At 35.1% G+C, this 25,314-nt stretch overlaps 4 protein-coding genes across 5 annotated transcripts; 1 reads left to right on the top strand and 3 right to left on the bottom strand.

Moving 5' to 3' along the window:
• Positions 1-583: 583 nt before the first annotated feature.
• On the bottom strand, positions 584-9,102 carry LOC119997986 (pathogenesis-related homeodomain protein). Of its 2 annotated transcripts, none has more exons than XM_038845240.1 (11): positions 8,812-9,102; positions 6,778-7,339; positions 5,779-5,944; positions 4,727-4,850; positions 4,526-4,638; positions 4,066-4,431; positions 3,246-3,479; positions 3,044-3,130; positions 2,466-2,516; positions 1,940-2,128; positions 584-1,094 (listed from the first exon to the last, which is right to left on the bottom strand). In XM_038845240.1, the coding sequence occupies exons 2-11, from the start codon at positions 7,314-7,316 to the stop codon at positions 822-824; spliced, it is 2,142 nt and encodes a 713-aa protein (XP_038701168.1). In that variant the 5' UTR covers positions 7,317-7,339; positions 8,812-9,102; the 3' UTR covers positions 584-821. The 2 variants fall into 2 exon arrangements, with proteins under 2 accessions (XP_038701168.1, XP_038701167.1); XM_038845239.1 differs by having other exon boundaries at positions 3,044-3,133; positions 8,812-9,101.
• Positions 9,103-10,143: 1,041 nt separating this feature from the next.
• On the bottom strand, positions 10,144-14,938 carry LOC119997640. Its single transcript, XM_038844783.1, has 2 exons — positions 14,480-14,938; positions 10,144-10,414 (listed from the first exon to the last, which is right to left on the bottom strand). The coding sequence occupies exon 1, from the start codon at positions 14,791-14,793 to the stop codon at positions 14,518-14,520; it is 276 nt and encodes a 91-aa protein (XP_038700711.1). The 5' UTR covers positions 14,794-14,938; the 3' UTR covers positions 10,144-10,414; positions 14,480-14,517.
• Positions 14,939-19,241: 4,303 nt separating this feature from the next.
• LOC119997836 (probable glycosyltransferase At5g20260) lies at positions 19,242-21,108 on the top strand. The gene is made up of 3 exons (XM_038845039.1): positions 19,242-19,596; positions 20,017-20,216; positions 20,546-21,108. Exons 1-3 carry the CDS (start codon positions 19,255-19,257, stop codon positions 21,009-21,011), a joined length of 1,008 nt encoding a protein of 335 aa, XP_038700967.1. The 5' UTR covers positions 19,242-19,254; the 3' UTR covers positions 21,012-21,108.
• Positions 21,109-22,406: 1,298 nt separating this feature from the next.
• LOC119996980 (protein FAR1-RELATED SEQUENCE 5-like) lies at positions 22,407-23,949 on the bottom strand. The gene is made up of 3 exons (XM_038843757.1): positions 23,880-23,949; positions 23,674-23,762; positions 22,407-23,543 (listed from the first exon to the last, which is right to left on the bottom strand). The coding sequence occupies exons 1-3, from the start codon at positions 23,947-23,949 to the stop codon at positions 22,407-22,409; spliced, it is 1,296 nt and encodes a 431-aa protein (XP_038699685.1).
• Positions 23,950-25,314: the final 1,365 nt, after the last annotated feature.

Genomic DNA, 25,314 nt, shown 5'->3' with positions numbered 1-25,314 from the left:
GTTTAAGGATCCGGAAATTGTGGGCTGGGTCAGGCCCGATCACAGACAAAATGACTCAAATTGTAGCCCAGCCCAAATATAGCCTAAGTTTACATAAATCTAAATTGTAATGGGCCTCTTTTTGAAAATCGACTGTCGCCCAAATTGAAAGAAATCATAAGAGTCGGGTGAGAGACGATGTCTGTCCGACGACATTTCTTAACAACACTTGCGTAAACCAAGGCCCATAACTAACTCATTAACCAAGCCCCATAAGCCCGTTGAGGCCCAAAAGGATCCAGCATGGCAAGTGTATTAAATACCGATATAACAGTTTTTTTTTTACACTGACATAAAGGGTTAAAGTCGGATCCAAAAGTCCCCTAAATCTATGTGGCATTAAAATGACCATTGATTAAAAATACACATGTAAGACCCACTTCACATCCAATACTCCACATTAAATGGGGGTCACTTTTTAAGAGTGTCAAGCATAAAGTCTCATAGAGTTCCTTGTGCATTGCGACGATTTTCCCCTAGTTTCTTCAGCGCACACATTTCCTTGCTCTCTTAACTGCATAAACGGTCTCTAAATAAACGACAATGATAAAAAATGTCTCTGCTCAACAAGAAAAGTTAAAATATAGGGCTTCCCAAACCCAAATTAAGTACATAATTTTTTTTCCTTCCTTTATTTTTCTTTTCCTTCGGTTTGGCCATGGCCAAGTAACGGCGGCTTTCCAGTCATAGCGGAAAGTCAGATATCAAAAACAAATATGTACAATATAAGCAGCTACTGCGAAACAGCAGATGTGCCTAAAAAATAATTAGCTTGGATAGGATTATTCTTTTTCCCTCAACTCTGCTATTGGAACATAAATCACAGACTCTTCATCAATGTCTCGTTTGCTCGACTTCTTTGCTTTGCACTTCTGCAGTCTCAACATCGTCTGCTTCATACGCTCTATCCTACGTTTGGCCAGACAAAGCCTCTCCATCTCTGCCTCGGCTAGCTCAAATCCGCCTCCAGCAACAAAGTTGACCTTCTTCTCCCTCCTTTTCCTCAGCTTCAAAAGCCTCTTCAAGCTCACGTCGTCGCAGTACTCAGTAATGAGCTGAACTTACAAATATTAGCAAAAATAAAAACCAGAACAATTTTTTACAAAACAATTGTCACCAGTATAACGGACAAAACAAGTACGACAACTCTATGTCACCACCTGTAATGTTTAGGAGACCACAACTATCCGCAATAAAAAAAAACTAATATCACATTATGTCAATCACTATTCTGTCAAGCAATTGCAAGCCCAATCTTGGGTGAACACAACTATGTCAAGTTGTCAACTCAATGTCACGTTTAAGTCAGTCAAAATGGTGGACATAGAAATTCCAATAAGGTCAGGCCAGGGTAGATTTCGTCTTGATATTTACTGGGTTGCATGGGTTGATATCATAAATATACTAAAATATTCTTTTAATGTCAAATAGACCTATTGAACCGACCATAATAGCCAGATTTTGGTTCAAGGGAGACTTCTTATATGGTTTTATACTTTTATGTAAGAAAGACTAAAAATGTCAGGTACGCAGTGCTCACTGAAATGAAGATTCGATCTAGCTACGAAGGTATTCACAACAAGCAGACGTTCAGGCATAGATATTATGAGACAATCTATTAGATGCATCTGCACAAAAGAATTGCAGCCTTTACTACATATAAAATATTTCTTTTCAACCTTTATGGCAGGAATCTTTCCATAATGTATAAAAACAACGTACGCCATAGTTCACCAAGTGAATATAAATACTTTTAAACACTGCCAGAGTGATTTAAATTTTTCAAAATTAGGAAGTTGGATTGAGAGATCATATAGAAGGGTGTAAAACAGCTCACTTTAAGCCAGAAAACGAATAAAAAAAAGGGTTAAAAAAGAAAAGAATTCAACTGATAGTATACCTTGCTGCTATTTACAGGGGACTCGAAAGAGGCTCTTATTTGCTGATTTATCTTCAAATTTCTTCTTAAGGACTTCAGTTTTCTTCTCAAGTGGTTCTTTTCCAAGTCCTTAGTACATACCAGAGTATCTGAGGCCGACATCTTGGAGATTTTGGGACTAGAACCATGAAATAGATCCGCTTTCTCCATCTGTAGATCAAAATATTCATCAAATATAAATGCAACATGAAGCACATAAGATTTCTAGAATAATAACTTTCAAAAAGTTTATATGAACAAACAATAAAATACTTGTATCTCCAGGCAAATGCAGGGAACAAAAGCTGGAAACTAGAAATTAACAAAATAACAATGAACAGGATAAATTGATCTCTGTTTTTTTTTTTCAGTTTCAATGATACTTCAGTGCATTACAAAAATATTTCTTGTTCAATGATTAGTTCAAATAACCACAGGAGAAAAATTGGTTTTCAGCAAAAGCCCCAGCCGGATAAACATTTGTGAGCTAGGAATACCACCAGCTCACCTTTCGGGTCTTCAGAGCTAGGTAACGTGCATTCTTGAACCATTTGCTGACCTGAAAACAGCAAGTAAATAGCAATAAAATGGAGGGAAGAAGAAATAAATAGCTAAGATTCAAAAGCACTCATTTATGTGGAACATCCCACTTGAATTCCTACTAAAATTGCAACCATTAAAATGAAATGACCCTACATAAATTTGCTTTCACTACAAAATCATGTGCCACATCATTTATCCAGTCTGTTCATTTAGTGCACGAACTCGCATAGAAACTAATATGATCCGTTTATGCCAAATGCATGTTCTTTTTCCATGACATTGATTCCAATTTATTCTCCAAGATATATTTCAATGAACATTACTCATCAAATAATGAATGTTTTTTAATATGCATAGATGCAAGAAAAATTACAAGAAAGACGTATATGTCACCACCACTTCTTCTAAAAACTAAGGTAGTTCCCTTGCTTGAATCATAATTAGTAGATTCCAGAGTATTATAGTACTAAATGTCAGAGAACGATTTCGAGTTTCATTTTCTGCATTCTAGTACTTCAACAACCTTAAAGCCTAAAGTATTACCTTTATGGGTTCAAGACTCAATTCTTCTGCGAGGTTCTCCTTGACAGTTCTAGAAGGCAGTTCATTCTCAGCAAACACAAGGCGAAGCTTCTAGTACAGCAAGCAAGAAGCAGAAGAACAGGATAAGCATTGAATTTAATAAAATTTAATAAAATGAGAAATTTCTAGTTCAACACTAGTACATGTACAGAAGTAAAACTACCTCAACTGCTTTCGGCGGAATTCTGAAAAACGACCTCTTATTTTGCAGGTCTCGAGGAAGTTTTCTTTTAACATCTATGTTCTCAATATTTCTGCAGTTTTGTTCACTTTCACACAGAGTAATGAGGGTGCAGGCGGCATCTGACTCCTTTTCTCTCCGTTTTCTTTTCGCTGGACCCCAGTCTTCGTCTTCACTAAGTTGCTCATGCACTTGAGCATCCTTTCCGAACATTTCCTTTCAGAGAGAATATAACATCATAATAAGAACAAATTTTCAGATCACTGCTCAAATAATATACCATTATTTTTCATGAGACAGAAATTTCAAACGTGTTTCTAGTAGATGTCAGGTCTTTCCAAAACTTGTGCATCACGAGACGAAGTTCAATGAGGCAGAAATTTCAAGTGCCTTTCTAATAGATGTCAGATCTTTCCAAAACTTGAGCATCACGAAGTAAAGTTCTTAACCACTTTCAAAGAGGGAATCTTTACTATGGCATTATCTAAACTGGCCTGCCAATATTAAGTATAAACGGGGTGTTTGCTGGAAGTTTCAATTTAAAGGTGCCATGAAAAAGCTTAAATTTAATTTAAGGCCACTGCTTTTGTCCAAGCTTAATGCAATGAGCAGCTCAAAAATGATCCAAATGGCAAGACCAAAAGACCACAAAAAGAAAATGAGAGTCAAATAAGCTATTGGTACTTGTGGAGTCTAGACTCACCTATAAAAATATCTATTTTAGTCTACTAAATCAACTGCCTATCGAATGAAATTCCGTGAATATTGGAGGTCCTTGCATCATAAATTTTAAGATACTCACATCATATAACTTCTTATAGTCAACTGCTTTTCGCCGCCGACGGCCACATATAATTTCACCCTCACTAGTGTCATCAGAATAAAAACTGCTGTGAGTAGAAATGAATGTACTGTCCATGTCGCCATCCATCTCCCACCGTCTGGATCCAGAAAATGTTTTGTTTTGTGAAGACCAACTCAAGCTGGTAGAACTACTTGTATCAACTGATGCATCGTCGTCAGTGCCTGCCCCATTCATGTTATAGCTTTTCTCTCTCCTCTCTGGATCATAATCTTCATCTTCAGAATCATCTGAAGGCCAATCTTCTTCTGAATTTAACAGTGCACTTCGACCATCAGGAAAAGCAGCCTCGTCTTTAAAAATATCCTAATCCAGGAAAGAGCAAACTTTAGCTTGGTTAATTGAGCAAAATAACCCATAATTTTCTAATTTAATCAAAAGGGGAAATTTTTTAAACAACCTCCCATTTGCTGTCCACAAAGAAATCGGTTCCAAGATGGGCATTCATGGCATCTATTATTGCCATTTTACACTCACAAAATCTGCAAAACCATCCCTCATCTTCTGGGGGTACTGCACATCATTAATTAAAGCTTTAGGAGTAGATCATTTGTGTCGCCATTCAGCAGAACAAATTCAAACAAGCATGCGTACAACTTACTACTGTCAGTGTGCAATGGAGGATCAAGGCACTTTTGATGGAAGGCACAGTTGCACGTCCCATCACAAAGCACAATATCATTGTCTGGGAAGGCCTCACGTAATTTGCATATTGCACAGAAAATCTAAAAATGGAGAATAATAAATATCCAAGTCAATGATTAGGAGCTATTGAAATCAAATTGAAGAGCGATGAAGGACTGCCATATTTCTTTCCAAGTGAGAAATATAATACAAGTCCTTGAGCTTGATATGGAACCACAGCTTATGCTTCTGCATGTAAGGAGCATTTTAAGAAATCCATATGAAAACAACTAGCACAAATGCGTCTCAATTCCAAAAACAGCCTTCAGTAACAGTATAACACATATCTTTCAGAGAGGTTTAACCAAAATAATTTAAGTTCTTCTGCAAGAGACTCATAACCTTTAGAGCATTCACACCCTTGTTTCTTTACCGATTCTCTATTTTACCTACACAAATATTACTTTTCACAATTTATAGCATCTCTACTCAACAACAACTGCATCAGAGTCTCTATTGAGTCTATTCTAATCTCTACAACATTAAAATATTAGTTTCCTCTCATTTTATTATTACTTGTTTATATTATTTGATTTAAGTAAAAATTCAATTATTTACGAAATACATTATAGTTTATATATTATAAAAATTAATTAAAATAAATCATAAATAAAAATAACTAATACAAATATTCATTAATAATTTTGGTCCGCATACAGTTTAAGACAATATATTTATCAAATTAATTACAAATAAAAAAAAATAGTACCTTCTAATAAATTAATAAAATATATTAATCAATAATATATATATATATATATTAATCAATATATATAATATTTTATTATTTTTATTTGAGTATAAACTCACTTGTACAAGTAGAGACTTGTTAAGAGATACTGATGCATGTGATTTTTGTTCAAATCTGTACTTTTTAGTCTCTATTTTAGCTATCGATATGAGTTTAGAGATTCTAATGTGAATGCTCTTATGTTAAGTTGCTACCAGACAATAGTCATACATGCTTACATGTTCATGGTGGACAGACCCATCGGGAGCTATAACAGATTCTTCAATGCACCCTATTGAACTAAGTGAATCCAGCTGGTGAAGTGTATCACGGATGCCAAGTTTACACTTCAAAATCTGCTTCTTAGCTCGTAGTAATTCCTTTTCTGGCTTGATTTTCTCGCGGCTGTGTCATATTTAAGCATTAAAAAATTGAAAAAAGAAACAACCAAAGCTTGCTCTTTGCAGTAGATAGCTTCACCAAGAGATAAACCGCTATAAATTACACACTTTCTTCCGAGCATTATATTTGAGTAAAGAAGAAAAATATATCAAAGTCAGCCAAAAATAATCATAACATAATCTTGTTCGCAATTGTTGAGACTCTCAACGTTTGTTTCAGAGAACCACAAACAAACAATATTCAATATGGAAGTACCAGTGTTCATGTCATTATTCTAATATTAAGACAACCATGTGTCCGCGTTATTGTTCTAGCATTACATTCAACAATCTTTTTACACAATATCAAGAGACCTAAAACTATAGTTCAAATATTTTTCTTAGTAAACCAAATGATCTAACCTTTTTTTTTTTTTAAAGAAAGAAAAAGAAAAGCTGTCAAAATGATCACCAGCATTGTAAAAAAAAGACATTAAATTTCATCATAATGCAGATACATTTCAAATATGAATAAAACCCACTAATGTCAGCATACTATTATTTGAGTCATATTGGCTACCCATATATCATCTAGACATTGGCTTGCCCGGGGATGCCCACTTAGAGTTTCCATATGAACCTAATAAGCAATTTAAAATTCCCCCAACGTGAGCTATCCCAGTGACACACCAACTTATCCTAACATAGAGCAGAGGGTTGAACACCCAAAATTTTTTATTATCAAAAAGAAACAGATATACTTATTTACTTTTCCCCTTTTCTTTTAAACAAGCAGCTAAGTTGATAAACCTTTTTGCAATATCAGCAAAAATAAAGTATGAATAGTTTTTGCCGTACCTCTGGCCTTTCCAGCCTTCCCCTGAGTAAGCATCAATGAGGTTCTGCTCCAGCTTCATTTTAATCATCAGGTACCTCGCTCTTCTCTGCAACCGTTGAGCGTCATCTTGCTCCATTCGTTTCTTCTTTATCTTCTTCCTTCCCTTCTTTACTTTTCCAATTTTGACATCTCTATTGGCTATTTTATCACTTCCCTCAGTATTAATAGTTGGGGAAGTTTCGCCCTGAATATTGGAGGAAGCAGGCTTCTTGGAAGACTTTGCATCAGCTTTTTTGTGCAAAATTTTTCTACAGATCAGTTTTCTGTTTGAAGAGTCATTCCCGCCCCCCTTGATCGAAGAATCAACAACTGACCCCTTTGACAGTGTTGAATCTACTTTTTGAACATGAGATTTTGGTTTTGCTCTACCCTTCCTGCTATAAAATATTTTGCTTCTTTTGTTTATCCTTAGTGATGCAATTAGCTCAGAGCTTGTTTCTGTCTCTAAAAAAGATTTTGTAGGTTCTTGAAAGGTTGCTTTCTTCCCAGTGCTACACATGTTGATTGTGGATGCACCAAAAACTGAAAATTTTGGGATAAAATACATGACAAGACTTCAAAAATATCCAGCAAACATCATGGCATCAGCATGTGTATCTATAAATAAAGTAGAGACTCGTGCTGGCTAAAAGAGTGTTTTATCGATCTTGAAGTTTAAGGTTCTACTTCTACTTGCAAGTATTAATGTATTATATGATTATGATAGTATCATAATTTATTTTTGACTATGCACTTAATTTGCATGATGTGAAGTCTTTTGGATGAAAAAAGGCAACAACAAAACAACAAAAGAAAGAATAGTTCTTAAATTTTCTGAAGGAGATTAGAGATTTTCCATATATTTTCTAGATTCCAACATTCGCAAAAAATTAGAAGAAAAAAAAAATTATAAGTATCAAAAAAAAGCAGCAGCATCTCATCACATGCCTACATTGTATTATTAGAAGCATGGAAAAAGTGAAGTGACCAAATTACCGGTATACAATAAAAATGTGTGGATGTGCAACAACACAAGTGGTATTGCACCCAAGTTCCTGTGTGAAAGCTTGCACATGCATTCAAAGTATTGAAGATTAAGACTGGAACATAATTTTACATTCCAAGTCATGAAAACATGTACTTAAATCATCTCGAAGCAGGTTTATGCTTGAACGCACACCTCAAAGTCTTGCGCATATTGAATAGGCTGAGTCATTCAGCATAAATATCTTATTTTTAAATCTGACTTCCCAATATTTTTTTTTCATTCCTAGAAGTGATATGAAATTTTTTAACAAAGCCAAGAGTACATACGAGAGAAGCATCCGAAAAAGCAAAGACTTATATTTTGTTCATAGCATCACTATGGGTTTTCCTTAAAAAGCACTATGACAATAGTAATCAATCAGAATACCTAGATACCTAGATAAGCACCTTATCCCTCATCATTGCAGAACAGCAGTTCCTCGCTATTAAACAAAATAACAATTTCCAATTCAAATAGATGCTCAAGAATGAAAAAGAAGTACAATTGATTGAAAAGAACATTTATTGATCGTACAAACCCAAAAACCAAAAACAAAAGATAAGCACCTGAAAAGCCACAGAGAAAAACCAAGAAGTGTATTCAAAATTTAGTAAACCAGCCAATTCTGTTTCCATCCCCTATTTTCGATAACTAACAACTGAATTCACTCGAAGCATTTTAAAATGGGAAAAGAATACCCAATCTAAATCAGTCAAACAACGTGAAATTTCAATTATTGAGGCACTTTTCATGAACCTTCAGAATCGAACTAAACTATTCGAAACCTAACAACAAAGACTAGATTAAGCTCATAACAACGTGCAATTCCAAAACTGCACTTGGTAAAAATTGAGAGAAATCACAATCACGCCTCTTCACATGAAAGATGAAAGTGAATGGAAGCAATCTCCGATCCATCAACAAACATGAGAAAAGCAGAGAAGAGAGTGAATGTGAATGTGGTAGCTGAAGCCTGAAGGTCACATACCTTATTAAGGAAGATCTCCAATTAGTACTCAAGCAGCAATCTCTACAAATACATTAGCGCAGAGAGGGATTCGGTTCGAACTATAAAACAGGCGTTTCGATCAGGTGAGAGAAGAAATGGCACTGAATAGCCTTCGCCTTCGCCGTCACCGTCGCCGTCACCGCTGCCGGCTTTGGTGTTCTCGAAGCACCACCAGCCAACGGTTCGCACCTTGCTGAGTATATTGCTTTTGTTGTTTTATCACATACCCAATTGTCTATTATGCAAATTTGGGATCAACAAACGTAACAAGGTTGTTTATGGGTATCAAGCGACCGTGCATGATAATATAAAAATTCCCTTTTCTTTTTCAAGTTTTGCCTTCTGAATATTCATAATTTTTAATTAATTTTTATTTTGTGTATCAACATTGTGTTATTTCTATATGGACAAAATCTTCTAAGATACTAGAAATTCCATTTTTTTATATATTTTTTTTAAAATTATGCTGATTTTTGTTTATAAATTTTAACAAACTGTTGTTTTGCACAACAAACACTTGAAGTAAAAGGGCCATCGGGTGGAGATTTTGAGGATCGAACAAATACCATGTACTCATATTTTAAGAATGGGTAGAGAAGAAAGATTAGCCAAACAAATACTTGACTTGAAATATTGTCTCACACCGGACCAAACAAAACCTAGAATCAAAACGTGTTCACCATATATTTTGTGTATGACAATAATTAGTTATAAAGGAAATTTCTTTTTATTTGGGATCATGTTGTGGTTTACTGAATCAAGGAAATCCATGCCAGAACAACTACCATGCCATGAACTGTATTTTCTGTTGCTCGAAACCTCTGTAGCTTTAGTGAAACTTGCATTGGTTTTGAATTAAACGTTGGCAGCACATATATGCTGTATATCCATGATAAATCGAGGACAGTTCAACATCTCAAGCCACCGGAAATTTCAGGTAATGAACAAACAAGTGTAGGAAAACATTGCTCTATTCATAAATTTCAATGCATTGGATAGTTTATGTATCAAGTGTTGATACACAAATATGAAAAATTCCTAGGAAGTCAAAAGGAAAATGCATCTGCACTAAACGGAGGGGCAAGCGGCAAGGAAAGAAAGTAGGCAAATCCTTCTTCAATCCATGAAGAATTCTAACATAGAGTTGGTACTTTCTAATTCCATATGTAAATATAAACTAATTTTTTAATTTTAATAAAGGGTTAATATATCATTCTAAAAATGTAAAATTAAAAATAAAATAAAAATTGTGTAAACTTAATAGTTTTGATGGTGTGTATTTCTCATTCCGCCACCTCAACGGACAACATAGAACAATAACCACAGCACATCATCCCCATAGTCAGAACTCAGCAACGCAAACAAACTTGATTTCAATTCATTCAACAGGAAATGACACAAGTAATAACAAAAGCTTGACACTCTTCATCACATTCAAGCGTGTCTTATTTCATCAATTAAGTGGCCACAACACAATGGCAACGACAGTATGATTTCTGCCTACATGTTCGAGAAATGCCAAAAATAACATAAGAAAACCATTCGTCATCAATTGAAAGGTAGAGATGTTCACCATAGATCCTGCAAAACAAAATGAAAGGAATCAAAGCATGGCAACTTGTTGCGACAAACATGTTAATAGAACAAATCAGCTGTTTAATCATCATAACTAAAGAAAGTACGAATTCAATAATAATAATAAAAAAAAGAAGATAGCAATGTAGCTAACGAGTTCAATCATATGATTCACATTCAGAAAGAGCTATAAAACTCCATTTAGACAAAATTATTCTATATTAATCGATGTTGGCCAATAAATTTCAAGAGAATTGAATAAGTAATATTTAGATGAGCGTTTAGAAAATAACAGAACAAAATGAAAGGAAATCCGAAACATAAGTTATGCTCGGTAAGAAAATGATTGAGAAGGCAGATTGGCAGCATTGGTTAATTTAGTCACCTACCTCAATCAGGTAAGCACTGACCCAAGGGGGGGAGGGGAAGGATAAGATCAAGGCAGTGGGAAATACCAAAGAATGGGAAGATATGTCCAACTCTAGTTAAGGTTCAATTAAGACAAGAACCATACAGAAAAAGGCACAAAAATGTTAACAAAGGCACCAATTTAAATCTTCCTAAAGAAGACCGGACTTCGTGAACTCTCCACATCGTTCATGGCAATGATGAATTATAAAAGGAAACTAATGCTATCCAATAACAGCCTCAATATGCTATGTAAACAGATTTTGAAAACTTCAGCTGAAACATTTCTTATACCACATGGCCATATTACTTGATTAGACAAAAGAAATATCCCATATGGAAGCGTAACCTACCTAGAGTCTGCAAGGTATATGCCTACAGAATAATTGAGAATGAGAATTGAGTATTCAAATATTGGGAGCCATGCGTAGCTTGGGATTCCCTCACTCTTCTTTCCCTTTCCTACTTTATTTCCTTATCGCTAAAGTAACTAGTTTGCCGTTCACAGCTTTGAAACAGCACTGATAACTTCTCTTACATTATTTCAACTTCCAGCTTTCTTTGTCACTCCCATACAGGCCCCTGAACATCTATGTTATCTCTCCCTTTTTCACACCCCGAGAAGACAAATAATACAGGCCAACTAAAATCCTATCTTTGGGTCCCTACCACTGTTTTCCCAATAGCAAGGAACTCAAACCCTGAATCACCCCAAAAGATGTTTAGGACAGCGATTCTAAATCCATCCTGCTGCAAATTGGTCTCGGAGTAGTCAATCCGTGCTCTTCCCTAGTTACATACTTACATCTGTACTTCATTTAATCTTAATTCCAAATAACCTACTGACGCAAGTTATATCAAAGCATCTCCTCAAGATTTCCAGACTAAAAAGAACAACACCAAAGGTTCAACGAGAAATCTTGACGATTTAAAGGAAAAAGTACAATCTTTAACTTCTCACACGGGAGAAGTTAAGAATTTAAGACTGCACTCCAAAAAAATTTTAATGCTGTTTTTCATAATAAGCAAGCTAAGAAACGACTGACCAAAAGCTCAGGTCATCCCAGGTCAAACTCAAGCCCAACGCCAATACTGCTGCTTACCAAAGGTTGTAGCTAATCCTCATTCAAGCAGTCAAATGATTATCCTCATTAAGCCACCACTAAACAATTTCAATCTGGTGAAACAATGTTTGCTTCAGTCCATTGCCCTACAGGTAGAAACTTGGTTCCAGATTCCATTCAATTGCAATTTGAAGAAAATTCAAGAATCAAGGATATGGATAGACGTATCAAGCTTTAGGCCTATGGAGAAAGAAATCCAGAGGCATTTCTATATTAATTACATGGTTTGGACTTTGGATCGTTTCATTCAAACATATTGCTCGACACACGAGTGAGGAATTTATCTTGTAGAAACTAAGATGAAGAGTACAACTATAGTTGTTGAGGGACAACATCAACAAAATCAAAACATTGCTCTCTCTCAGAACTTGAAACAATGTGAAGACTGTGCTAACTCATCACCAAACAACAAAAACCAAACCCAAACAAAAGTGGTCTGAGGAAGTTTATCAATAGAAATTTAACACCCACATATTTTCCAGCTTGGAAGTTCATAATTTCAATGGATGAAGAATATGATGATTTCTACTTTTCAACCGGGTTTGAAAAACAAGTAATCTCCTGGTTATTCAACATGTACATGTTATACTAGTAGCTGAAGCAATCCAAGTCACTAGCAACATAGAGGAGGGAACACCGAAGAATACTTTATTTTAAACTACAACTTCTCAAATTTTAGGAACAAAAAGCAACCGTTGGGAATTATTAAAAGCCTTGAGGAAAGAGTCCCATTCTACTAACAAATGCACCATTTCCATCTGATCTCAAGCAAGTAATGCTGCTCCATATTCAAAGGAAATAAAGAAATACCATTATTTCAGGTGTAAAAATATTGGCCATTGTGCTTGTGCAACCAGTTCCTAACCAATTGCTTGAATTCAAGTATAAAGAACATATAGATAAAGAAAAAGCACATGAGCAACAAAAGTAGTAGTTAGTTGCGAGGATCCAAAGACAATCAATGTAAGGAAGAAGATTCAAGAACAATATTTCATTTATCCTTGACGTTTTCTTTAAAATCAAAACTTCAAAGAGAATCAAGATTGAACATGCAAAAGTGATTTATCAGAATAGAGTGAAAATATGAAATTACATACTCCAAATTTGATGAAGTAGAGTATTTCTAGAATAAGAAGAATATATACCTCATCTATTACTTACTCCAAACAAATATAGACTTCTCAACAAACTGGAACTACACAGAACATTGAATTTTGAAACACAACATACAGATCATTAAGTAACTTAATCCGGAAAATAAAAATTCAAAAGTACCTTTGACTTCAAATAGTTTAAAAGGGAAAGTAATAGACAGGACCAAAAGCATACTGGTTTAAGAAGCACAAATAGCAAGTCGCGTGAATTTGAAGAGACCCTACAGCTCACAATATCTCAGGACCCGGATCATAGGATATGTTAGCGTTTTAAAATTAACCATAGTGACAGATTTTTCATCTGCATCAACTCAGCATAAAAAATGGAGAAACGGTGAAGAAATCCATAGTACCAGATCATAAAATGTCCAACAGAAAAAGTTTTTGACTTATTCTTTAAACACGTTGAAAGCAAGAAGAGGGAATAAAACTCCGTGTCTGCTAGACAAACCTTACATACCCATTTTCTTTATAAATGAATCCACTTCCAAACTGAATTATGAACTCACAAATAGCCAAAAAAAACAAAAAGAATTAAGTCAACAGAGACAAATACTGAAATACAGAATACTAATTTTTTAATGGGAAAGAATTTTCTTCGAAAGGCACCGAGGAGGTGCAGCAAGGTTACAAGGAGATGATACAGATAGCCACAAAAGGATTGTTACAAGAACACCAAAGCTTTAAAGTAGAACAAATCAACAAACATGATGAGCAAGAACAGTCACTTGTAGATTCACAAGTGAAGAGAAGGAACATTGTTACTTGATAAGACAATTGTACACCCTTTCACTAATTTTATCCCCCCCCTCCCTTTCCCTATTCAATTTTCCGCAAAACCAAACAAAAACTCTGTTATTAGATAATAATATAATATCATAAGGCAATGCATCTAGGCAGATATCGACCAATAAAAAAATCTTTAGCTGCATTTACCAGTGCAAAGACGGTATCTACTAGCTACAAAGTCACAGAATTTATGCAAGAATACTCATGTTGGAAATCCATCAATCAAATCAATATAAATTATCCCTTGAAACTAAGGGCAGATTCTTCCAAGTAGCAAACAAAGCAACAATTAACAGATTTACAGCAATAAAATTACCAAATCAAGTTTCAAATTCCCACAAACCATAAAATACCAATCATTTCTTTCGGAAAAGTAAAATAAGGTATCCAATCAAGTATCAACATAGAAAACCCGATGAAATCAATAAGATTATAGCGTCATATATGCCTAACGCATTTTAAGATTTTCTTGTCTCCATTAGATTCCACATTCAGAAAAACCAAGCCAGCAATCAAATCATCGAAAAAAAATCACATCCATATTTCATTTTTATTACACAGAATGATCAAATCTCGCAATTGAATTCAACCATATACCTGCACGTCAACCAGACGAACAACCCACTGAGTAGGAATCAGTGCTTGCCTCCGTGCTCCGCGGCGTGCAGCTTGTGCTCGAGGTGACGACGCTCCTCTGGGAGAGCAAGAAGGTAGGAGAAGATCATGCCACCGAAGCAGATATGAAATAGAGGATCGACTGAGCTGGTCTCAATGTATTTGGCGTGGTAGTTGTCCAAGCCCCTTTGTACCGCCTGCTTCACATAACCGATCGAAAGCATGGGCTTGACATGGTCGGGCACCTCCTTCAACTTCAATCCCTTAATCTGGTTATAGAATTGTCTAATCGCCATTGTTGGGTTTCAGGTATTGGTTTTTGTGTATAGAGAGAGAATCAGTGCTTGTACAGGCAAACCCTAACCCTTGAAACGAGGAGATCCGAGACTGATGATGGATATATTCTCAAGGGTCTAATTCGACAGACAGATCACAGATGGATTGTTGGGCGCTCCTTTTCTTTTAGTTTTATTTTTTCTCCATAAAAGGTCCAAATTATCCTTCTTAAAATTAAATTATTATTCACAAAAAATGTGAAATAATACAAAACAAGATAAATCATCGGGATCAAAGAGATGTGACTCGGTTGACATTCTATTAGATTAGATATATGTGTGCACAAAGTTTAATTCTAATAAGAAACATATTTTTTAATGATATTTAAAAAAAAGATAAATCATTGGAATTAATAAAATAAAATCTATCATCCTAACGATATTTAAAAAAAAAAGATAAATCATTGAGATTAGTAAAATAAAATCTATCGTTATTTTAAAAAAAAAAGATAAATTATTGGCATAAAAAACCTATCATTTAATCATCATCTTTCTTTGAGAGTGATCTTATTGGTGTAGTCATTTTTAAGAAAAAAAAAATTGTATGGAACAATTGTCATCACAAATAAATTCATTGTTATTATTTAGGGTCAAATACAATTTTGATATTGTAATGGCTAAAAATGTTCAAGGTAAGTTCAGTCAACTCTTTTGACTAACGGGCTCAAAGCCCATGACTTATGTACAGATGTCCAGCCCATAGTTGTTATGTGAGCAAAGCGGACTTCAAACACAATGATATCACATAACTTCAAAGCCCAAAGATCGCACCAATGGTTGTAACCTTTTTTTAATCTCTTTTTGAAACTCCCCATTTAATAGTTGTAACATATCTCTCTTAACTCTCCTTTTGATATACAACTTACAACGCATTTGATTAAAGTAATACAATATCAAAATTAGTGTTTAACACTATAATTTGTCCTCGACGCGAATACTTTGGATCTCTTAAGCATCTGTTTACCAGGATACAATCTGCTTGTACAACGAACCAATATAGTGTTTTGTAGAATTCACTTGACTTAATGAAGGAATGATTGAACTATTTTTTTTATCAATATATATACTTGAATTGTTTGAATGAATCCATCTTTATGAATAATCACGTCCCTTCAAAATGGAGTGCATATAAGAGAATCTTTTATAAAGATCAATACATGAATCTTTATAAGTTGTACATGTATAATCCAGGGGTGAGAGGGGGTTGTTGTAGTTTTTCTACAGCAGCTCATGCTGTAATTTCATTACAGTCTCGAGTAACTTTTTTTAAAATTTCAAAAAAATTATATTTGTATTTTGATCATTTATATAAATCCAACGATATATCTTTTGTCCGAAATAAAAATCAAATTGAACATAAAAAAGACATAACAATTCTGAACCGTTGGATATAAACTTAAAACTTTCTATGTCTTTTTCAAGTTGAATTTGATTTTTATTTCAAACAAAAAAATATCGTTAGATTCGTTAAACAAAATACTACAAACATATAATTTTTTTGTTATTTTTAAAAATAATATAGATGCTCAAAATTACTACAACAGGAGCTACTGTAATTTTATTTACAGCAGCCCCCTCTCACCGATAATCTAGTACATGTATCTCCAAATACATACTGATTAATGCATAAATCTTCTAAATTCATGTACCTTGTACTTTAAATGTATTCACACCTCTCCGTCTCATTTCACTATATAAAGAGACGATTTTTCTCATTCATCTTTGACAAGGCAAAGAGAGCATATAGGATAGTAAGGCCCACCATAGCTTGGAATTAAATTTTTTTTCACCTAGTTTGCTGTCTCACTGTCTTCTCGATGAGGAACTCTAGTTGATAAAATCACCTTAGATTAATACCAATTACTCTTGTTAAGACTTTATACTACATCGGATTGGTATAATCCAACCTAATGTTATATAGGCAAAGGTTCAATCATTCTCACATAACTAACGTGTTTTCTAGATTTAAGAATCAATAGCGACGGCCAAAGAAAATATAAAGTTGTGTCGGCTTTTGGCGTAAAACGGATCTAATAATTTTGTGTTGTAGTGTCTAAGCTAGATTTTTTAATAGCTCTAAAGTTAAGAAGTATCATTTGGTTCAAAAACTAAATTTGGGACTTTTTCATTTGATTCACGTTGTGAAATCGATATGACTATCTCTGTTATATTCCAAATAATTTTGACTATACGTTCATTTAAATTTATACAACTTTTCGTTATAGTCTCTCACCGTGATGATATACAACTCTGTGTTATACAACCCGTATGTCCAAATTCGACCCAACCCAAGCTAAGATGAGATCGGTTGAGGGTTGAAGAACCTCTCACGTCGAACCTATGTGGGTCGGATGAGATATCTCTCCAAACCTGACTCGACCCATGTTCACCTCCTACCTGTGATGGTGTTTTTTTAGCCCAAGTCAAGATCTACAACATCAATCCTTCATAAATTGTTTTCCCAACCTAAACTAAAATGAGACCGGTTGAAGATTGAAAAACCTCTCACCTGAACCTATGTGGATCGGATGAGGTATCTCTCCAAACCCGACCCACCAGATCCTTGTCCACCCCTACTTGTGATGGTTTTTTTGAGCCCAAGTCAAGAGGCTCAAGTCAAGACTTATAGCGTCAAAATCCTATATAGAATTGTTTTTGTCAAATGTTATTATATATAATTTATATTGTCCATAATTGAAAAATGGAAGGAATAACAATATTTTTTTGTCCTCAAGCCAAAGACTTTCCCAAGACTTGGAAATTCTAAATGATAGGAAGACCAAGACCCGCGTGCTTACTACTCAAACCTTCCTTCAAGTTTCTCCAATTAGTAAAACAACATAGCACCTTAATTTTTATTATTTTTTGATAATTAAATTTTCCAAAAAATAAAACCCAGTGATCAATATTATCTATAAATAATCCCAAAGATTTATTATTTACAGCAAATTAATCCAAATTATGTGCAAAGTAGCATAAAAAGTAAACCAAATACTATTTGGGTAAGGATAGAATTTAAGTTGGTCCCAAGTTTTGTCCATTTAGAAGTCTCTCTTAACGCGGTCTCCTTCATCTCTTTTACGTAAATCCATGGCAGCAGCTTCTGCTTCTGCTTCTCGATCATCAAGTTTTGCAGGGCTTGCTTCCATAATTCCAACACTTGTTGTTCTTGCTCTTTTTCTTCTCTTCTACTTGCCTTCTTTTAACCAAAACGTATACAATACTCTCACCACCAACTTCTTCACAACTTCGCCGTCGCCGTCGCCGTCGTCTCCTACACCAACGCCACCAACTTATATTAGTAATAGCAGCACTAATGACACCAGCTTCAGAAAACTCGGCGAGTCTAAGAAAGTAAGAATAATAATTTATTTATAATTTCTGTGTTTATATATATGTGTGTGTTTGTGTGTATGTATGTACGTATGTGTACATTGCTCTTTATTTTTGATGGGGTTTTGATTGATTAGGAGAAGAGTAGTTTGGAGAGGATTGAAGAAGGATTAGCAAGAGCTCGAGCAGCGATAAGGGAAGCTGCTCGGATTAAGAACTATACATCAGATAAACAACAGAGTTATGTTCCTAGAGGATCAATTTACAGGAACCCATATGCTTTTCATCAGTAAGTTTTAACTTCTTTTTTTTCAATTTTTTTATATTTTATGTTTATTTTTGAATTTTGAATTGATTAATTGGGTTTTTGTTATTATATATGAATCTTAATTAATGTCTATTGTCCTAAATCCTAATAATCACTGGATATATAGTGTAGATTATGCTGGGAAGCCATCAACACCTCAAAATCCTAGTAGAGTGTTCAGCAGGCAATGCAATCTTATTTACTTCCCTTCATTATTCCAAATATTGCACCATTTTTCCAATTAATGAAAATTAAGTCATCCACTTCTCTATCACTATTTCTTTGATAAGTTTTTTACTAACCACCTTGGGAGTTTGGGTGGGAATCAATCTCGATCTCAAACTTCAAATATTTACATTATCAAAGTGTTTGGAGAGAGTAGGACAATCTAAACACCGGATGAATTTACCAAGATTTTTGGGTATCATCCGACCATCCAAATATTTTTACGTGGAAATAGACATTTGATTGAATTAGTGTGAGTCTGAGGTGAGTATAATCATATTTGATGGTGATAAACTCATTCACCGTTGTGAAAATTCTCGGTGGATGAAATGAGTTTGAGATCGCATCCTCTCAAAATAAAAGGAATATGTGATTCTTACCCTCATTCCACTCTCTAATGCCAACCAAATGTCCGTTTCGGAAATAATGTACCTTCACTTAATCCATAGTTAAATGCTTAAATAATAGTAAAGTAAGACAAATACACATGCATGCATTTACAAATTACTAATTCAATTTGTTTTTTTTTTATATGAAACTTAAGGAGTCATATAGAGATGGAGAAGAGATTCAAGGTGTGGGTGTACAGGGAAGGGGAGCTCCCCTTGACCCACGGTGGTCCGATGAACGACATCTACAGCATTGAAGGGCAGTTCATGAGCGAGATGGAGAGCGAGAAGAGCCACTTCATGGCTCGTAACCCTGATGAGGCACATGTATTCTTTATCCCGATTAGTGTCGTCAATATCATTAGCTACCTCTACAAGCCTCTTGTCACCTACAAACGTGACCAGCTGCAGCTCGTGGTTTCTGATTATGTTGATTTTGTTGCTGCTAAGTATCCTTATTGGAACAGAAGCAATGGTGCTGACCATTTCTTGCTTTCTTGTCACGATTGGGTAAGTGCACAATATTCTTCTTTTAATTATACTGTTTAGCCATTGTTGTGGTCTTCTGGTTTGAAGACAAAGTGTTTGATTAAATGTCTAAGTTAAGATAGGGGATGATCATTTGGTCCCCTCTGGTCAAGACTCAAGAGATCGAATGCACTGCTGCTCCCCGACCCACTGTTCAGCATCACCCTAGTGCCTCTACCAACTGCATCTTGATTCGGTCTAGCTGAATATGAAAATGTTAAAGATCCCAGCAGAGCACAGTTGAGATCCCACCAGTTATCCTAGATGCTAAGTTGGATGCACAAAGTTCAGATAACTGGGATATATGGATCCTTATCATAATTGAGCTGAATAGGGCCATAGTAGGTTGAGACTAACATTGCATACTCACTCTTTTTTTTTTGTTTTGTTTTTATGATTTAGGCACCAGACATTTCAAGTGCTAATCCTGAGAAGTACAAGAATTTCATTAGAGCCTTGTGTAATGCCAACACAACAGAAGGGTTCAAGCCCGAGAGAGACGTCTCAATACCAGAAATCAACCTCCCTCGCGGAAAGCTAACCCCAGATGGAGTCAAAGTTCTAGCCTCCAATAATCGTACGATCTTCGCGTTCTTCGCGGGATATATTGCACCATCTTGAATTATCCAATTTGATTTCTCTGAAATTTACGAGATTGATTTTTAATAATACCAAAAATATCATCCATTAGGATATTGATACGTGACAAGATATACCGAGCTAAATACATTAATCGATAAGTTTCCTCGATGACCACCAAGGTAGAGCCGATAACTCCAACAATAGGATAAGGCACCTGAATGGTCCATGTAAGACATTACAGTTGAGAAGAGAGCATCTCTGCAAGATCGAGTATCACATCGATATTGAGTATTGATTGGGCATTATACTCGGAGATCCTTGGAAATTCAGAATCCTGAAGTAGATCAACTCCATTCCATGGCTATATAAGGAAGGTTTTATTAGAGCACTGGAAGGAAAAAGACAGTGAAATTCAGGTCCATGAGTACCTTAAGAATAAAAATGACTACTTCAAGTCAATGGCACAAAGCAAGTATTGTTTGTGCCCTAGTGGGTATGAAGTAGCTAGTCCTAGAGTGGTAACAGCATTGAAACTGGGTTGTGTGCCTGTGATAATCTCTGATTACTATGCATTGCCATTCAGTGATGTTCTTGATTGGAGTAAGTTTTCTGTACACATTCCGTCGGCGAAAATAGCAGAAATTAAGACCATTTTGGCAGGGATTCCTGATGGGGAGTATCTGAAGATGCAAAAGAGGGTGAGACAAGTGAGTAGACATTTTGTGGTGAATAGACCAGCCCAGCCTTTTGATGTTATTCATATGATGCTTCACTCTGTTTGGCTAAGGAGGCTAAATTTTAGACTCCCGTCTTGAATTTTGCTTTGTGAAACTCCATGTATGATTTTTTTTCTCATTTTTCGTTGATGGTATATTCATGATGTATGATGTATAATTACACGTAAAAACTTATTTGAATTGTAAACCCTAAATGTGATTTCATTTGTATATTTTATTGAAATGTGGTTAGATATAAATAGAATCAAGATGAGTGTTTTTTAGCCAACGAAGGTGTTGACCTAGTGGATAAGGTGCATGTTAGTCATGCGTAGTTTGTGAGTTAATAAGCACGTTTTCCCAGTATGCATCCAAAAGTAGAAGTAGTGGTTGATGGGGGGTTTTGGGAAGTCCATTATGAATCATTTTTCGAGATGGAAGGGGCTCCAATTCCGACTCCAAAACTATACTAAATCATGAATTAAAATGTGTGATTAAGTATTTTGGTGTTCATATTGTTAAAATATAGTTGATTTTGGGAAATTTTTTTTCTAAATATTAAATTCTAAGTCCTAAATCGTATATCCTAATCTCTAAACCCCAAATACTAAAAATTAAGTTCTAAACCTTAAATTCTAAACCCTAAACTTTAAATTATAAAGCCTAAACACTAATTTCTAACCCCTAAATTCTAATATGTCATTTTCAAAAACAAAAATCATGATTTAACATGATTTTTGGGAGAGAATTGGAGTCGGAATTAAAGCCAAGAATTGGAGCCCCTCTCATCTCTCATTTTTCATTTGTATCGTGTGATACGCTTGAATTTGAGGTGGATTTGTATCTCCTATCTATTTTTTAATTGAATTTTCCGGGGATGAAATTTTTGTAGATGTCATAATTTGACTGCCAAGTTACTATCATGGGATTGGGATCTACTAATTAATTATAGCAAATGGATGTATAAAACCGATATGCTAAACCTAACACAAGCTGGCGGCGAACAAAGAAGTTCCTCATTGAAAGCAGTCATTCCAAACCCATGTGATTAACATCAGATTCCCAAGCATCATTGCCAATTATGCATTGTAATTGGGAACGAAAATTTATAGAGAATAGAATAGAACAACTAGAAATAAAATCACGACATAAGAATTTACATGGTTCGATCAATTAGAGCTCTTTTGTTTTTTTTGTTTGGTTTATGGCTTATATATTTATAGTTTAGGGCTGCCTCTAAAAAAAATTACTGATCCACAACAATCTTCGCCGGATCAGATCATCAAATTGGATCGCCTCGTACAAAAAAAAAAAAGCAGGCTCCAGACAAAAATCCCAACATTGGATGGGATTTGGGGCTCTCAAATTCGTCCAAATTTGAGACTCTCAAATTGCCCTCATCTCCATCGTCCATCTAATCCAAAGACAGCAAATAAGCCACGTGGCCTGTCTAAATTTAGGGTTATTTTACTTTTACAGTTTCAAATTTCAACTCTACTTCTCTCTTCCGACATATCCGAACCCCTGCTTCTCTCGTCCTCCATACTTTCCACTCAAGGATTCTCCATCTCTTATGACGATAAAGACGAGATGCCGTTCAACCATTATCCTTCCCAAGAGAGACGATATTAAAGGCTCTCCATCTTGACCATCATCTTCTCCGACAGAGCGAGGCATCACTTCATTTATTGCCTTAGCCATTGTAGCATCTTGATCTGTAAAAATTGTTTGAGGCATTTTTTCCTTGTGTGCATCTAAAAATGTCTTAAAAAGCCGCTTAAATGATGCTATTGTTTCATCATATAGAAGTGCAGCCCCAAAAACTATAATACCTCTATGGTGATTGAAACCAGTAAAAACAACTAGAGGTCTCAAAGCTTTGTTAGTACCATAGGTTGTATCAAAAATAATCACATCACCGAAGTAAATGTAATCAATAAGCATTCTAGAATCTGCCCAAAATATATTCGTAATTTGTTCCTCATTATCTAACTGAACAGCATAGTTAAAAGAAGGGTTTTTAATAGTCTCTTCCTGAAAATACCTGAGAATAGAGCCAGCTTCACCATACTCCATATCCTTTTCCCTTTTTGTTCTGAGGTAGTATTTTTGATCATCTTTGGTGAAGCCAAGGTTGCTTCTCCCACCAGCTTGTCTACTCATCAACTCATGTGCCTTCTTAAGCTTAATGCCAGCACTACATGCCAAATCTATCTCAAAACCTTGCACCTCAGAGATGTTTCTTTGTGACCTCATCATATATGTGATGTTTGCTAGATGTAGGAGATGGTTATGCTCAGCCACAAATTCATAAACCCTATACTTTCCACTATCCTGCACCAATGAAAGAGACAATTTCACAGGACAATTGGTTCTTGTCTCATCTCTATGACTATCAGGATTGAGTTGACGTTGGTCTACTCTCCGCACACCCTCTTCTGAGCACACAAAACCCCTCATAGTAACCCGTACATCTTTTTCACTTTTATTCACAAACGCTTTTCTAACAGAGAATCCCATATGTTTGTCATAATCAATCCAATAATTCCAAGCCTCGTCGAGTGTGTTAAATTCCAAACCAATTTCAGGAGTCAAATTGCATTTATCAGAGATCACATTCATATTCAATACCTATAAAAACAATGCCAAAAAAAAAACAATGAACTCTGAAAAAGACCAAACAGAGATCACATTCATAACAACAATAACACTGCAATAACGAACCCATAAAGAATTTTTTGAAATTCTCTTATGCAATAACTGTTGCGAGAACAATTTTTTTTGGGCTTTCATTTCCTTTCCTTCGCCCTCCCTCCTCCCCCACAAAGGTAGATACAAGATGCACAAATACTAATTTCGGCACATTCGAAGCAATACCACATTAGAAAGGACGAGAGTAAATCCATTGTATTTTGTGAATGTTATTCCATCTAATCACCAAAAAAAAAAGATAAAGGAGAAACATACTCAGATCTAGGAGGGAGAGGGCACAGAGTGATTTGAAGTCAGTAGAATATCCTCCAGCAAAAGATTTCATGGAAACTTTGTGGAACAGGATGAGAGAAAACCTATCTATTGTTTTGGGTCTCAACTTTGGACGAATGTTTTGCGTGGGAAAAATCCCTCTTATTTTTCATGAATTTTGAGAATAGTGAGGCCACGTGGCTTATTTACTGTCTTTAGATTAGATGGACGGTAGAGATGAGGGCAATTTGAGAGTCTCAAATTTGGACGAATTTGAGAGCCCCAAATCCCATTGCATGGATTTCCAATATCTTTCGAGAGCACACCACATTGAGATGGGACATGCAAAAATCCAAATGACAATAAATTATTTACTGAAGATAGGCAACAAAACAAAACCATCCACATATAAGAAGATTTACTCAAAAGTAAAGGGTATGGTTAATTGAAATATATGTGAAAAGACATGCAAATAATTTTTTTTTAAAAAATGCCTTGTATTTTGACTATTTTCAATGTCGATTTCCAATAGTAAAAGAAATCTTATAGATCATACACATTCCGAACACAGTTTAAAAAAGTGCAGAAAAGAAAACACAAATTCACTCATACCTAGAGCCTAATGACAATGTTTATGGCCCAGAAGGCAAGTAAACTTTCAACTTTGATGACCTTATGTATACACACAGGTTGTATGAGAAATTGTTTTATTGAATACTAAATGGCAAAACATACTATGACAAATTGTTTTACTGAGCAATGAGTGATCCAATACGGTTCCGTGGAGTGTAGGTGAGAGCTTACAAAAACACGTCATTAAAAAAGCCATGTTATCGGGTCCACGTTGGCAGTTAACTGACAAATAAGCAAATTCTGACGATTTATTGACTGGAACTGGATCAATATGGTCTAATTGCTTAAATTTGGAACATTGAGTGACCCAATTTGAATTTTTTTCTTTTTCTTCAAGTGACCTAATTGTAAATCATCCTATCTTTCAATAACCTATTTGAACTTAATCCCTATAAGTTTCGCCAAACTTTCACATGTTACAAGTTAAGCTTCTTTCTCACAGCTTATAAGTTAACTTATTTTGACAGCAAATAAGCTCTATTAAATGAAACCGTATTGGAGTTTTCTTTGAAATCTAGGATCATTACCTGGAGAACCTTTCATAAAAGTTGTAAGACATAAACTACACATAATACTATAATAGAGTTAAAACAGCTAATGCCAATTTATCCATCTTCTTGAGCAACTCCAATGGATGTTATATTTAACACTTCAAATTGCACTTTATTCAAAAGTATAGTGCTAGAGCACCACACTGGGTGCAAAATGACTCTTGAAAAGAGTTGATAAATTTCTCCACACTCCAATTAAGGAGTGTCCTCTAAAAAATGAATAGTATATAAATGGAATCCACTCAAGCTACAAG

The sequence above is a fragment of the Tripterygium wilfordii genome, chromosome 4 (assembly GCF_013401445.1).
Source record: "Tripterygium wilfordii isolate XIE 37 chromosome 4, ASM1340144v1, whole genome shotgun sequence".
In the NCBI taxonomy this organism is placed as follows: Eukaryota; Viridiplantae; Streptophyta; class Magnoliopsida; order Celastrales; family Celastraceae; genus Tripterygium; species Tripterygium wilfordii.
This window is presented reverse-complemented; position numbering and strand designations above follow the sequence as displayed.